Source organism: Pocillopora damicornis, chromosome 14 (assembly GCF_964200805.1).
Source record: "Pocillopora damicornis chromosome 14, jaPocDami1.2, whole genome shotgun sequence".
In the NCBI taxonomy this organism is placed as follows: Eukaryota; Metazoa; Cnidaria; class Anthozoa; order Scleractinia; family Pocilloporidae; genus Pocillopora; species Pocillopora damicornis.
The window spans coordinates 16,403,218-16,419,629 of record NC_142683.1 but is presented as its reverse complement, the minus strand read 5'-3'; the positions used below and the strand labels follow the sequence as shown (position 1 = coordinate 16,419,629).

The 16,412-nt window shown below is 40.5% G+C and overlaps 2 protein-coding genes and 1 long non-coding RNA gene across 13 annotated transcripts in view; 1 reads left to right on the top strand and 2 right to left on the bottom strand.

The window, feature by feature from the left end:
* Positions 1-1,141, top strand: part of LOC149034742 (uncharacterized) — a 367,942-nt gene extending 366,801 nt beyond the window's left edge. The window contains exon 6 of one of the 2 annotated variants that reach the window (XR_016183093.1): positions 541-1,141. This is a non-coding gene — a long non-coding RNA (uncharacterized LOC149034742). Of the gene's footprint in view, positions 1-386 lie in introns of both variants that reach the window. The other variant, XR_016183095.1, reaches the window with a different exon arrangement.
* On the bottom strand, positions 827-8,268 carry LOC149034741 (uncharacterized). 10 transcript variants are annotated; one of them, XM_089194412.1, is made up of 10 exons: positions 7,806-8,268; positions 5,583-5,868; positions 5,369-5,449; positions 4,729-4,843; positions 4,330-4,411; positions 3,919-4,008; positions 3,683-3,801; positions 2,728-2,816; positions 2,132-2,193; positions 827-1,452 (listed from the first exon to the last, which is right to left on the bottom strand). In XM_089194412.1, coding segments are annotated over exons 1-5 (516 nt in total). In that variant the 5' UTR covers positions 7,839-8,268; the 3' UTR covers positions 827-1,452; positions 2,132-2,193; positions 2,728-2,816; positions 3,683-3,801; positions 3,919-4,008; positions 4,330-4,410. The 10 variants fall into 10 exon arrangements, with proteins under 10 accessions (XP_089050538.1, XP_089050536.1, XP_089050537.1 ...); XM_089194410.1 differs by having other exon boundaries at positions 2,728-3,801; XM_089194411.1 differs by having other exon boundaries at positions 827-1,428; positions 2,728-3,801.
* Positions 8,269-8,938: 670 nt separating this feature from the next.
* Positions 8,939-15,442, bottom strand: LOC149034740 (uncharacterized). Its single transcript, XM_089193794.1, has one exon. The coding sequence runs from the start codon at positions 14,975-14,977 to the stop codon at positions 8,939-8,941; it is 6,039 nt and encodes a 2,012-aa protein (XP_089049920.1). The 5' UTR covers positions 14,978-15,442.
* Between the last annotated feature and the right edge of the window lie 970 nt (positions 15,443-16,412).

Sequence of the window (16,412 nt, the reverse complement as noted above, 5' to 3'; positions counted from 1 at the left end):
TTAACTGCTACACCATTACTTTCCATTAATTATGATGAGAATATTATTTTGAGCTGGATGAATTAAGAGCTCAAAGCGGAATGCAAAGCAAAATTTCAGCATGAGTATTTTAGTTCCCTAAGCTCGATGAGCAAGGTCAAGTGGTGTCAGATATGTTTAGTCACTATCTAGCTGTTTTACAAAAGAAGTAAGGATCAGGACTTACCTTCACTCAAACCTGTAAGAAAACTTTCCTCATTCGTCACGTATATCAGGAAGCCACTGGGCTTATGGGGTAGAGCCACCTTACTTACAACAGTATTTAAAAAATAATAAGTGCTGTGAATGTGCAGCTTTGCCAATACAGTGTTTATTTAATTAAAAACTCTTGCATTTTTGTCTTAAAGCTAAAAAGATTTGACAAACTAGTGAATGAAACAGCTCTGTGATCACTGCACAAGGATCAATGGTGGTAAATCTTGTCTTCATCTTGGAGACACAAACAAAATAAAACACGATGGATATTGGAGGCTAATGACACCGAAACGCCTTATTTTGCAGGTCTTCTTGAACTTCGTCCGCCATTTTGGATTTCCCTGGTGCACATTTGATTTGAAAACACTGCTGGTTTTATTTGATAGCGACTGCAGAAGGTGTTTCACATGTTCTTGTGTGTACATACAGGGAATAACACAGGGAAATACTTGGGGTCGGTGGGAACTAATTCCACCAATAGTTTTACACCAGAAGCATGGTTCATGGTTGCTGCAAGTTCTGGGAAAAGTCAGGGATATAAAGATTTCCTCAATGTCAGAGAATATACATCTTTGAAAGAAGTCTGGCAAAATTTGAAGTAATTATCTTGCATTTTAATTGGACCCTTTATGATTATGTTACGTTGACAAAAATTAAGAGATAGTATATGCCCTACTTCTCATGAAAGTTCTTATCTGTAACTCTGGCTGTAAGCATGTTTAACAGTCTGCTTTGGTGATAATCACCTCTTTTTTTACAAATAATAAGTAAATATATATTTCAGTTTACAAAAATGAGAAAAAATATGCCCAGCTTGTTATAATGATTAGCTATGTAACAGTCTGCATGATTGACAGTCATTGGTTGCTGTCATATTCAGTACTAAATAAAATGATGAATACAGAGAGAGCTGTTGTTATGCTTCTCTTCTTAAAGAGATCCTCAAGGATCTCTGCAAAAAAAAGCATGCAATGTTCTTTGCAGCCAGTTTTTGATGTAACACTAGGAGACACAATTGATCTTGATGGCGGTAACATTATGCACTCCTCCATGTTAAAAGGACTAAAACTTAGTCATGACTTATTCTCTTGAAGATACTATTAAATTTGAAAATCCTTAAAAAAGCCCCTACAATTTGAAAATCCTCAAAGATCCCCTACCATGCATCTTCAGTGCTCTTGCTTTCAGTGCTTCCTAATGATCACAACAGAGACATAGCTGGAAGAAATTGGGTAAAACTGACATGATCTTGTTACTGTAGGCCAAACAAGGACAATGAGAAACCTCTAATCTCTAAAGTACTTTTGTATGTCAATCACTGTGCAACAGCTTGACAACTGATCTGCCATGGGTGGCATGCAACATTGGTATGCAGAATGAAAAGACAATAAGAAACCCCCCCCCCCCTCCCATCCTTGACATGGTGTATTGAAGTATAGCAAAATCTGACAGAACTTGAATCTCTGTTTACAAAATATAAACAAAGAAAAGACAATATGAAACAATTTCCCCCCCAACCCCAACATGGTATCTGTAGAAACTAGCATGCTTTAGGTATTCCAGAATTGTGTCCAGAATACCTAAAACAAAACAAAAAGGAAATCAACTGAAAAACACTCATAATTTAACACATTAAATGCTAATATAACAATAAGCTTTCCAAGGAGTTTTGAATCTAAAATTGTTTTCACTTCTTCTTCACTTTAACTTTCAATTACACTTGTCATAATTTGTACCCACTAATTAAATGTCATAGAATGTAATGCAATCCAGTACATCACAACATCAAAGTTATTACCTTCATTGCTATGCCATTCCAATATTTGAAAATGCTAAACAAATGCATTCATATTCTTTTCTAGCATATACTTCATACAGCTTTTAATGAAGTACTTACTGTGGAACAAAACAAGTTCACCAACATCATTTACCATAGAAATCTTTCACTTCACATTGTTCCTAGAAAAAGATGAACACTGTCAGCAAATGACAGGCATTATGGTAAAACTTAATAACTTCCCATTTTTGACAGATGTTTTCCAATGAAAATTTCTTTTAAATCTTGCTGTTACTTGAAGTACTTACCAGCCATTCACATGTATAACATGAATATATTACAATGTGTTCAATCTCATGTAACCCTTCTATAGGCAGTTCACAGTCATGCTTTATCTTTCAGTTCTAATAGACTCCTTCTTTTGCTCTTACAAAGGACTACAACACTTGAAACATCAGCTTTAGAAATTCTTTACAATGGCTAATTTATGTTATTAACTCAGTTAATGAAACCAGATAATCTCTTTCTAACAGTCTCTGCTTTTTTTCTGATTGCATTTTTTAATGTCAGTGGCTTTAGTTTTATGAACTCAAACAAGCAAGTGCAGTAAATCACTTTTATTAAATCCACTTGGTTTCCATTTTACAAGAATATAAAAAATCAAGCACTATCATATTTTTCAGTTATAAAATAAACTATTTGTTTCTTTTACTCACAGGATGAATGGTTTGGCAAGCTTGAAAACAGCTTTCAGGGTGAATTTATAGCCTTTAAAATGATGCAAAAGTTCAATTCTTCAAAGAACCTGCAGAAAAAAAGCAATGAATAAGACATTACAGTGTAATTTATATCATTTATTTACTAAAATCTGTCAGATAAAACCATATTCTGTACTCTATCAGCAAAATAATTGTAATACATCCACTGATGTGCAAAGTTATCAGCATCATAAGGTGCTTTTTACCAGTACCAGTATAATTTACCAAATTTATCATCTGACTTTGTTGATTTGGTTGCTAATATTTGAGGTAGGTATATGTTTCCATCAGTACAAACTTCTCTTACATATTCTTTAATAGTTTGTAAATTTCTTTGCCAATTGAATCGAACAAAGGTTTTCACCATCATCCTCTCCATGGATAACAACTGTGAATTTGTCAGTGACAAGATTTTTCTTGATGTGCTCTTCTACATTCTGAATTCAGAGATCAAACAAAGATGATTAACCCACATTATAGTTATAATGAATAAAGCTTTACACCATCTTCCTTTCCATGAATAACAACTGTGAAGTTGTCTGTGACAAGATTTTTCTTGATGTACTGAGTACATCAGGAAAAATCTTGTCACTGACTTCTACATTTCTGAATTCAGAGATCAAACAAAGATGATTAACCCACATGTCGTTAATGATTGGTAATACAAGATGTAAAATCTTGTATTAAAGGAAACAAAAAATTTACCTCAATTTCAATGCATTTTGCACAACAAGGAATAACTGAATTGTATATAACCATCATGTGGGTATCTACACTGCACTTTCAACTGGATCCCAAATATCCTGAGCAGAGTGTGCATCTAATTACCACCTTAGAAAGTTTTCTTTTGGATAACATAATTAGTCATTAACATAGTTTAGTCATTAACATAGAATTAAAGAAATACTCTCACTTGGGAGCAGAGATTGTCAGTGAGCGTCTTTGATTTTGACCTTCGGAACAGTTTTGATACCAAAGATACCTTCCCAATGTTCAAAAGGAAAACATCATTGCCTGATTCATCACAGTGACCTGAATAAAGAAATATTGAAAACTCCTTTCAGAAAAGATTATCATACCACTTTTAAGACTTATTTTCTTAAACTACATGAACCAAACACTCAAGCCCTTGGGATTTCAATCACTCACCACTTTTTGTGAAGAAAGAGCTGACATCATATTCATCACAAGTAAGATGAGATTGCTCCAAAGCAATGCGATGTACTTCAACCTGTGAGTCTGCATGGTTTGAAAAATTTTGGTTAAATAGTGACATTTCCTTTTAATTCAATTGTAGTTAATGCATCAGAGGAAATCCTTAAATTAATTATACATTAATTATCTCAATTAACCCAGACAATCACACAACTTTTCACACACCTTGCAGTTGAAATCTCATGCAATACAAAATGGTTAACATAAAAAAAAACCTTCCACCTTTTGGTATTTTATCTATCAATTCATAGGAAAATACTCATCAGATACAAGGGCTTTCTGTCAGTAAAACCCTGAGCATGATAGAATTTAATGCCCTAAATTTTTCACCACAAAGATACTTACATTACAATTTATCTTTCTCAATGTCCTCTGTTGTTGGCCTAACCGCTGAAGACTTTCATGGCCATTTGAACCAGCAGGATTTCTAATCAAGAATAAAATCATTCAATCATTAATCAATGATCAGCCCATGTTGATTGAACTTCTCAACCACTGTCTTGATTTTTAAACAGGTTAACTGTCTACATTACTTATTCTATAGTAAACATTTTCCTTCTCATAAGCCTAGGGTGACTGTTAATGAGCCCACTGATAATTTAGGTTATCCCAAGGAAAATCAACAGCCACCACTTGCCAAAGGACACTCCTACATCATCAATTGGCAAATGAAGGTGAAAATAAAATTAATAAAATTTAATGAATGAATGTACAAAATTAAATAAATCAAAGGTTCTTTTATACCAAATGCAAGTTCCATTGAACTTTCTACTTCCAATCTTCTTTCCGCTGGGCTCAGGTGATGATGGGGACTGGGGAGGTTGATCAACAGGGGGGTCAAAGCTCTCCTGAACAAGCACTATGAAGAGATCAAATGGTTGACAATTTGAATGTTTATTTTTATGTTTAGTAGATATGTAAACATTCACAGAAAATTCCTTGATTATTCCCCATGATAGAACATCAACTATATTTCACTCATGGCGAGGTTTATACTGAGTCTACAAATGCATAATAATTGCAGATGACTCCTTCTTCAGCTTTACCCTATTTAACATGTTACTTCTTCCTGTAATATTCACACATTATCCAGCAAACAGGTAGTGAGAATTCTCAAACTTTGTATCTGGTAGAACTTTTTACCTTGATCTAATCAAATACTCATAACTGATTTACAAGGAAATGTGTAGCAGCTAGTGGGGAGAATTAACATTCAGATATTTAAGTTAAAGAGTTAAAACACTGGCAAATTTTACAAAAGTTAACTATCTTAAGTAATAACAGATTGAGAGAATGTTCCAACTGGAATATACAAAAGGCTAACTGCAGCCCTTGGCTGAACTACTTGCAATAGAACATACTCATTTAAAACAGCAGTAATTACCTTCTTGACTGGGGGCATCGATTGCTGGGGAGGCCTCATATTTCTGAGCTGGAACTGGAGTTCCTCCTCCAGGCTCAAAGACTGCATTAAGACAAAAAGTTAACTATCCTAAGTAAGTACAGATTGGGATAATATTCCACCTGGGTTACAAAAGGCTAATGGCAGCCATGGCTGAACTTCCAATAGAGCATACTCATGAAACAGCAGTAATTACCTTCTTGACTGGGGACATGGACTGGAGTTCCTCCCTCAGGCTCACAGACTACAGTAAGACTCTCACTTGGTGTCACTTCCCTATAGGATGATGTCAAGATTCCACACACATTTAAAGATGATGCACTTCTATTACCAAAATCTTTCTCTGACTGTTTAGTGCTGCTTGATACCCTTACAACAACGTCCCCCAAGCTTGATGCAGCAGCTTCTATTATTCTCTCAATGTAAAGGTCAAGCTGCTGTTCATTGATTTTCATTGGCTCCCTAGAACTGGGAGTAGCATTCTGAAAGTAATAAATCATTATAATTATTTCTTAGCTTAAAAACTGTGAAAGAGAAAGTATAAATAAACTTCCCATTTGCTGTTATAATATTAATGACAATGATTGATTAAAAAAGGCATTTAAATGTTATGATTGATTCTTTTAATACAAATTGTTCCTGAGGCACAGCATGCACTACACTTATTTAAAACCCCATTTAAAGCCAGCCGGTGCACACATAATTCTATATTTAAACTCAAGAACCTGGTACTTAATAGGCTCCTAGCTTTAAGGCAGCTAATGCATCAGGTTTAAAATGAAAAAAATTAAATGTTTTTTACATAATTATTTAAAAGGAGAAAAGTCACTTTAGAAAAGTAAAGTAGAAACTATTACCCTGGTCTTGATTCCTTTAGAGGTTCAAGTAGTTCATGTATGATATACACACTAAATCTTAATTCTTTAGAGTTCTGTCACAACATACAGACTGGTAAAAGAAAAGCTGGTAAATCCTTATAGGTTTATGCATAGTGGACTCAAAGAGATTTGATAAACAGGCTTTGAAAATAAGGAGAATCTAGTGCACTTTAGACAAGGTTAGTTAGTTTCCAATTGGGAAATGTTGAAAATAAGCTAAAAAGTGCGCCATTACAATGTGTAAAATAATCCAACTGCGCTCTTTCTTAAAGAAGGTAGATTATTGCATTTGTACGACAATCGACAACGACAAACCGTTGAAGCCCTGATCTTTTTGGAGGCGTGAGTGGTCCAGTGGTCTGAGCGCTGGACTCTGGGTCGGACGGCCCGGGTTCGAGTCCTGGCCGGAGCACTACGTTGTGGCCTTAAGCAAGCCGCTTCACTCACCTTGCTTCGTCTTCTCGGATAAGACGTTAAGCCGGAGGTCCCGTCTCCTGCAGGGTTTGGGGTAGGAGACGTTAATTTCCCACGCACGAGATTACTGTGTGATGGATGTCCTCCCCTGGGTTGGGTTGGGTGGATTTAAGAGGGGTAGTGCCCCGTATGGGACTCCATGTCCCGCTGCACTAACCCATTTGGCGTCCGTCTATCCGTAGACGTACCCAATAAAGTTGTTATAAAGATAAAGACAATGAGACCCTCACCATACAAATTGAGTGTCAAGCAATTCGACAAAGAAACGGCCGCCATACTAAAGTGAACGTTTGAAGAAAATGAACGAGCAGCTGAAGATTGCTTTCCTCTCTATCGATCACTTAGAGTTCTCCTTCACGTTTTTGGACAGAGATACTCTGTCCAATACTCTCCTTTCATAACGTCTGCCAGACGATCGATTGGGATCGTTAGAAAAGTTCGCCATGTTTTAGCCATAAATTTATTCCCTGCCCCTCCCCTGTAAAGACAATGTTTTGACTCGTAACCAGGGTCCACGCCGTGCCCTGACACTTTTCTTGAGAAGATTCTTTTTAAGCAAAGGGTGGCGATCATCCCCAAAAAATTGAAAAAGTTATTTCAAACAAAAAGAATAACGAATGAGATTAGCAATTCAGTATAGACGAAACCTCGCTAGTAAATAAGTCTCCAGCCTGTAAGCGCGCGCAAAAATACCGCTCTATAGCACAAAAACCTTCTTGTTGAGATATTCCATCTTGCAATGTTTTCCATAGTGCTATGTTGTCTTGAAAATAATTTTAATATTACTTTTAGCTAACCCTTTGCCATTATTCAGCTATTTATTCTTGGCGTCAAATTTCCTTGTGTTTACACCTGGTCCTTCATTCCCTACGCTTTGTCTCTTGGCTTCCTCTTCCAACACATATGAATTCTTCTTTTTCTTCTAATATAAAGACAACTCAACTTTATGTATGCAGGAGCCCAAAGGCCTGGCACACGACAAATTCCGAATGTGTCCGACGAAATATAGCTAGGAGCTTATTTTAACCACCCTAAGTACAAAAAAATTAACAACGAATAGTACTCACGTTTACAGGGCTCATCTCTTTGATTGCTTCCATCACTTTCTTTAATTTTCCTCCGAATGACTTATGAAGCGCCTAACTCCAACCAACGGAAAGTTATAATGACGGGTTGTAATTTTCGCACGTCGTGATGACGTAACAGACGAGATAATAAACTAATCAACAGATTAGCAAGTATACGTAACTTCTGCCTCGTTTTCAGGCGCCTTTGCTCTGGTTCAGGAAAGCGCGGGAAACTGCCCGAGTGCGCAGACTGCTGGAGAGGAGGTTATTGACAGATTTTAATAAACGTTCGCCCATTGACTACCTCAAGCTCTAATTTACTCAAAGCGATTGCAAAAGCAACAGACAAGTCCAAGAAACGAGACTGAGAAAGATCGGGAGCTTATCAGGAAAAACAAAAGGGTGCGTCTTTCCGCAGGTAAACCAGTGTAGGGCTGTCGGTTGCTTTGGCCACCACGATGCGCTGACCACTGACCATGAGAATTTTATAGCCGCAAACGCTAATCACACGTATTTCAAACTTTACTAGAACAAACTTGACACATTGTTGAATACGGTAACTGAAAATGACAAAATTACAAACACGCGAATGAGCATAAAATAACTTACATCGTATGAGTGAAAGTACTGGAAAACGACAAAGCGAAATAAACAAGGATACTTACAAGACGAATGTGACCAAACCAAAGACGAAAACATGAAACCCAGAGCTAGATATGTAACGGTCATTTTCACAAACTAGACAACTAACCAAATAAATTACGCGCAACCAATATATATACGATATGCAAATAAATATAACAAGTACAAAACTGGTAACTGACAAAGGACACTAATGGAAGACGAGAAAATAAACACCTAACACGAAACTATGAAATACCAACACTAACAAAAAATGATAGTACAAATTCTTGCGCCTACATTCCGGCCCCTTAAATACGAAGATCTAAATCCAAGTATTTACCAGCAAAACACTAAAAGGCGCAAACTTTACAAAGCTAATTGAACTTAGACGATCTTTACTTAATGTTCAGACGCCTAACAGAGTCAACAAAGTATTATAAAGTGTCAATTTAAATCTTTCTCCTCAAAGAAAAGTCACGCAATCTTGGCAATCATACGATTAAGGAAAGTCAATGAATTTTTCCTTCCACTTGTTCAATTGATTCCAGAAGACATAGTTTACTGATAGGGCGCTCCAAAGTTGATGTCTTGGTTTTAACCTTGACACGGCGGACAAATCCATATTTGTCAGGAAAAACCTCTGTAATCCGACCAATTGCCCACGCATTCCTTGGCAAAGTTTCGTCAACCACGATAACAGTGTCCCCCACGGCAAAGTTTTTCTTTGGTCGAAACCATTTCTGACGTGATTGCAACAGAGGGAGATATTCTCTCTTCCAGCGACCCCAGAAAACATCAGCCAAATATTGTACTTGCCGCCATCTTCTCCTGGAGTATGTGTCGCTCTTTAAGAATAAGCCTGGAGGAAGAGGTGTCTCGCTGCGAAGCAGGAGAAGGTGGTTCGGTGATAGTGGTTCCAAATCCTTTGGATCGTCAGAAACTGTGGTCAGAGGTCTTCCATTGATAATGCTCTCACATTCACACAACAAGGTCTGAAGACTCTCATCATCGAGACTTTGTTCTTTAACCAGGGCACCCAGAACCTTGCGTGTAGATCTGATTAGCCTCTCCCAGACACCACCATGATGCGAGGCTCCGGGTGGGTTAAAAACCCATTTGATGCTTTTCTGCAGAAGGGCGTCATGAATTTTAGCTTGATTCCAGCTGTCAATCATGACACGAAGCTCCCTTTCACCTCCTACGAAATTTGAACCATTGTCGGAGCGAATTTCTTTAACTTGACCTCTACGAGCGATAAAACGTCTGAGTGCGTGAACAAAAGAGTCAGTGTCCAGTGAGTGACACACCTCCAGATGAACAGCTCGCAGTGCCAAACAAGTGAAGATTGCACCATAACGTTTGACCATGCTCCTCTTTTGACGAACAAGAAAGGGACCAAAATAATCTATCCCCACGCACGTGAAGGGGGGTTGATCTGGTGTAACTCGAGGCCGAGGCAGATTTGCCATCTTTTGTTCTCCAACGGGACCTTGTCGTCGTTTGCAATCAAAGCAGGATGAAAGCACACTTCTAACAGTAGAGTTGGCACGAATCAACCAGAAACGTTCGCGCAACAGAGCCAGGACATATTCTCTACCAGAATGGCCGCTTTTCTGGTGAAAGTGGTTCACAAGCAGACGAGCTAGATGAGAATCTTTAGGAATGATAATCTGATGCTTAGAGTCGTCTGATAGGGTAGCCCTGCTAAGGCGCCCGCCAACACGAAGAAGACCATCGGTCAAGATCGGATCTAATCTTGCAAGTGCACTTGACCCCTTGACGCATTTACCTCCCTTAACGGCTTCTAATTCTTCTGCAAAGGTGAGATTCTGCTCGAACTTGATAATCTCTTTTCCTGCTTCTTCCAGCTCTGCGTTTGTCATCAATTTCGCTCCAGATGCGTCAGCAGTATCCAAACAATTCTCCTTTGACACTTTTCTCCTCATCACAAATCTTCTCTGGCAGCGAAGACACAGCGCGATAAACTTCAACAATTCGAACCATGAAGAAAACCGTTGGATGATAGAAACGATACTTGAATCTTTACTCGCGTGAACAACAAAAGATTTCGGCTCTCGTTTCACCTCTGGGTCATCTTCTTCCAGTTCTACGCCGCACAGAGGGGACCTTTCCCATTCAGATTTTTGTTTCAGCAGAAACGCCGGCCCCTTTATCCAGCGGTCATTCTTAGTGAAGGACTCTGCAGTAACTCCTCGTGAGGCATCATCTGCAGGATTAGACTTTGAGTCGATGTGTCTCCACTGTGAGGGACTGGAATCCTCTCTAATGAAGGTGACACGGTTGGCGACGTAAGTGTGGAAGCGCTTGGATTCGTTTCCAATGTAACGCAACACAGTCATGCTATCTGACCAGAAAGTGATTGCATCAATCGGAATCTCCAACTCCTTCTTCAAAACTTTGTTTAAACGGATGGACATAGTGGCGGCCGCTAACTCTAAACGTGGGATAGTGACCTGTTTTAAAGGGGCGAGACGAGATTTTCCGAGAAGGAAAGAACAGTTGATTTGGCCATCGGAGTCAACCTTTCGAAGATACGAAACAGCTCCAAAGGCCGACTGAGAGGCATCACAGAAATGGTGAATCTCACTTGACACAATTTTACCAGATCCACGCCTAACGCACCGGCCCATTGACATCTGGGAAAGTTTCGGTAGACCATTTAGCCACACACGCCAACGAGATAGGTAGTCGCTGGGAATCTCATCATCCCAACCCAAACTCTTTCTGCACAGATCCTGAAGGAGCAGTTTTGCCGGAAGGATGAAAGGCGCTGCCATACCGAGAGGATCGTAAACTGAACTCACCACGGAAAGGATACCACGCCTGGTACAGGGTTTCTCCTTAATGTTCACTTTGAAACCAAATGTATCTGTCTCGACAAACCAGGATACACCTAGGGCTCTCTCTGCAGGAAGCACGTCGTTATCAAGATCCAGATCTTTAACACCCTTCGCTCTAGCTTCTACAGGAATGGATTCCAAGACTTCGCGGTCATTGCTGATCCATTTAGTCAAATTGAAACCTCCCCTCAGCATTAGCCGACGAAGTTCTTCCACATGTTTTATTGCAACAGCCGCTGAAGGTAAGGACTTCAGGCAGTCGTCAACGCAGAAATTCTTCAAGACAGTACTAACCACGTCAGGGGAAAACTCGTGCCTATGATCTTCGGCATTCCGTCGCATGGCGAAGTTAGCACAACTGGGAGACGAAACCGCACCGAACAGATGTACGGTCATCCGATACTCTTCTAATTTCTTAGAGAAGTCGCCACGGGGCCACCAAAGGAACCGTAGGAGGTCTCTATCTACTTCTGGGACACGCACCTGATGGAACATAGATTGAACGTCACCCATGACTGCGACTGGCTCCTGACGGAAACGGATCAGCACGCCAACCAGATTATTGGTTAAGTCAGGACCTTGAAACAGCTCATCATTCAGGGAAGTTCCTTGAGAATGGGCTGAGCAATCGAAAACGACACGTATTTTATCCGGTTTCTTATGATGATAAACGCCGTGGTGCGGGATAAACCACACCTTACCATCTGATCTCTCCAGGACATCCAGGGGAACCTTTTCTGCAAAACCGTCACCGATCACCTTCTCAAGACAAGCAACATAGTCCTCGCGAAACTTCACATCTTTAGAGAATTTACGTTTAAGATAGAGTGCACGGCGTTCTGCTTGACTCCGGTTTGCTGGCATCTGCAAGTTGAGGTCCCTTAACGGTAGAGAAACCTGATAATGACCATCTTCACACTGCATAACTGAATCCTCTACAATGTTCATGAACTTTAAGTCATCCCTTGACATGCTTAAACCATCGGAAAGAGTGGCATCTGCAAAATCAGCACATGCTATACACATAGGATGAGTCTCCTTACAGTTAACGAAGAAACTAGAAGATGGGACAAACTTTTGCTTTCTTCCAGTTGGGCCATTGATAACCCAGCCAAGATCAACTCTAGTTGCATATGGACCCCCATCAGAGGCAGGGACAACTTCTCTCGGTTGTAGGGCTTCAGGTACGTTTGCACCAATTAATAGATCCACCTCGGAATTCAATTCTGCTAGGTATACATAGCCTTGAAGGTGCGGCCATCTCTCCACATCCTCTTGTTTCGGGATCTCGTCTTTCACTACAGGCATAGAAGGTCGGGAAAGAACTTCTGGCAAGGAAATGACAACGTTCTCGTCTAGATCAGTAACTTCCAGGTTCGTAACAACGAGACTGTCCACATCGTTGCAGCTATCCATGGTGGTTAGCTTGAGTTTCATTTCCTTGCCGCTGACACTCAGACGTTTCATCAGGCTAGCCGAGCAAAAGGTGGTGTTAGATCCATTATCCAGCAACGCATAAGTCTCCACGGACCGAGGACTTCCTTTGACTTTGACCTTCACAGCAACAATGGGCAATGCAGTCACGGAACCCTCCATTGTGGTTAGGCCACAAAAGTGATCAGCTCTGTTCTTCTCAGTACTGGACTGGTTGTTCTCGCTCTGAGGTCCATCCTTACCACGGTCGGACGCAACAATAGCTTCTGGTGCACCTACATGCATTACAGTAGCGTGTCTCTTATTACAGTGAATACAGGGCTTCCTTTTGTGACAACTTCTAGACTGATGGCCCCCACCTAAGCATGAAAAGCATAGCCTCTGCTTCATGACAAACTCCTGACGATCTGTAGGAGGTACTTTGGCGAAACTGGAACATTCGGTGAGATTGTGATCTGCATTACAGAACAGACAGTTCTTCTTAGAAGAATGAACTGCACTCAACACATCAGCAGATGAATTGAGAGCAGATTTCGTCTCGGAAATCGTGACGAGGCTTAGCTGTTTTCCACCGGGTCTCTCAGACTTCGATCTCGAACCCCTATCCTTGCTGTTCTTCTTCTCCTTTTCCAAACAAGGAAGCTTGCCAAAAACTGGATTGGACAAGGTGCGAGCTTTCTGTTCAACGAAGAGTGAAATATCATCAATGCAGACATCTCTTGCTTCCGAGTTGAGGATCCGATCAGCGTTGTCCCGCCAACTGGCTTGCAACTTCGGGGGAAGCCTCTCAATAATCTTCCGCATGCTATCCGGACTTTCGAACTTGCTGGAATGGCCGATAGCCTTAAGAGTGTTTGTACAGCTAGAAAGCAAAACGGCAAAGCCTTCTAGGGCGTCTGCATCTTCAGCTTTGATGACTGGACCATTAGTGACTTTATCCACATATGCCATAGCGATTTTGTGCTTCTGTCCAAATTTGCTCTCTAAGAGTTTCTTTGCCTTTACGTACCCATCTTCGGCTTTCATGTAGAGGCAACTTTGTACCAATTCTTGAGCTCTGCCAGCTGTGTGCTGTTCGAGGTAATAGAGTCTCCCAGCGTAATCTAGTTCTCTAGTTTCGATTACGGTCTCGAACGCGCGAATGAAAGCACAGTAATGTAAAGGGTCTCCACTGAACACAGGAACACGTCTCCTGGGCAACAAGTTCCTTTGCTGCTGTTTCACGAACTCTTCCATTACTCGGTTCTGCTGGACGAGAATGCCATAGGCCTGGTCGCTCAGACCTGAGTTGCCAGAGCTTGAACTTGAATCACTCACAGCACCCTTATGATCTTTAACCGGGTTACTTGACTTCACAGACAATTTCTCTTTCTTATCGGCAGGTACAAATGACTCACGTTTTGAACCACCAGTCCTTGACTTTTCAGTGATGGAGGATACGACTGAAACGGGACAACGAGGATTCCTAGAGGCCACGTTGCTAGGCGCGAAATTACCCGCTTCAGCTTGAGCGTAAGCTTCTTCTCTAGCCACCGCTTTAGCGTACTCAGTTTTGAGGTTTAATTCATCTTTCTTCAACTGCAGGTCGTACTCTTGCCTCTTGAGGCGTAGCTCCGATTCCTGAAGCGAATGGCGGTGTTTCAAAGCGTGTGCCTCCGCTCGAAGTTCCGCGATGCGAGCTGCCTCTTTGGCTCTTGCAGCAGATATGGAGCTCGTTTTAGAAAAGTGACTCGTTCTCGATCCACACATGGATGGTCTAGACTTGCTACGAACCTCGGACCCAATTTGAGAAGCGCTGTCGTCAGGCGTTAACAGGTTATCTTGAAGCCTGGCTTCCGTGACACGTAACCAATCATTGACCGTACGGCAGAAAAAATCTAAACTGCTTTCAATGTCGGCGAAATAGAGGTTTGATTCTTGTCTCTGACTTTCCTCAACCAGAGCTACATTATACGCGTCATGAGCCTCGGTAAATCTTCGAAATAGCGACATGATTTCCGACAGCTTTACTTTCACCTTCTCCAAATTATTTTCGTCCGTTAAAAGACTATCGATCTCTCGACGCTTGGACGTTAACGAAGACAACACTCCTCCTCTCCGCTTTCTGAGTTCACGGATGCGTTCAAGAGAGATTCCTTCTTGATCCAAAGAGGTATTCGGTTTACGAGTACGCGGACCGGTTTCGGCAGGTTGGCCGTTCTTCCCGGCCGAATAAGACAGGTAGACATCAGAACCGTTGCGAGACATCGTCATAAACTTCCAATAAACCAGATTCGTCTTTTACAAAATATAGCCGCAAACGCTAATCACACGTATTTCAAACTTTACTAGAACAAACTTGACACATTGTTGAATACGGTAACTGAAAATAACAAAATTACAAACACGCGAATGAGCATAAAATAACTTACATCGTATGAGTGAAAGTACTGGAAAACGACAAAGCGAAATAAACAAGGATACTTACAAGACGAATGTGACCAAACCAAAGACGAAAACATGAAACCCAGAGCTAGATATGTAACGGTCATTTTCACAAACTAGACAACTAACCAAATAAATTACGCGCAACCAATATATATACGATATGCAAATAAATATAACAAGTACAAAACTGGTAACTGACAAAGGACACTAATGGAAGACGAGAAAATAAACACCTAACACGAAACTATGAAATACCAACACTAACAAAAAATGATAGTACAAATTCTTGCGCCTACAAATTTAGCACAGACTTCTCGCAAATAAAGGGTTCTGGATAGAAGAATGAGAAAGATCGGGAGCTTTTCAGGAAATGATGAAAAGAGCGCGTCCTCCCGCAAGAAAACCAAGTCTTCAAGCAAGCTGTTTTGTCGTTGATGCTTAGTTTGCTTGCGAACATATGAAAATGAGAGAAACATATGAGTGCTAAGTTCTGCTTCGTACGTAGCATGAAACCACTTGGCTATAAATTAACAAACATTCCTCGCCAAAAGTAAGCTTCGCTCATCCGACCCGTGAATGATACAAAAGAGATGATATTACACCTTTGACCACAAGCAGTGACCATTAAGTAATTTTTGGCCACAAGTTCATTACACAGTTTGACGGACAGGCAATGAAAAGACAACAAGTAACTAAGCTGGATTGAAGCTTCGATATCACAACAAATTGTCGACATCAAAAAACATGGAAATATATATAGGGCACCAGTTATGAACATCCATTTTCAGATGCTGGGAGTGAGTACGTAGCTTCAAAAAACTGGAAAGGTTTCTAGAAAGTATTTCACTTTGGACATCCTGGTTCATATTACCTGATCTGTAAAACATTCTTCGAGGTGGCTCTTCTTGTCCACTTACACAAATTGTCACTAAACAATGCAGGTAAACGTAGAGTTTAAAAATCTCAATTGGCCGGAGGCAAACAACCGGCTATAGACAAAGTGTAGCCGGTAAGTTGCAGCCTTAATCACGCGGGCACACAAGATCAACGCTTTTATTTCTGTGAGTCGTGACGTTTGTTTTCCCAAAGCAATTCACACGCAATACACGCCCTCGAGTATCAGGCTCCAGGAGTTTTGTGTTTCATTTCGCGTCAGTTTTCACTTCAAGCGAACACCAGAGATTTTGTATTGTACTGTTTTGTTTTTCTTCCCTCCTACTCTCCCACCCTGGGTGATATTGTGTGATGCCATAGGGTAGCA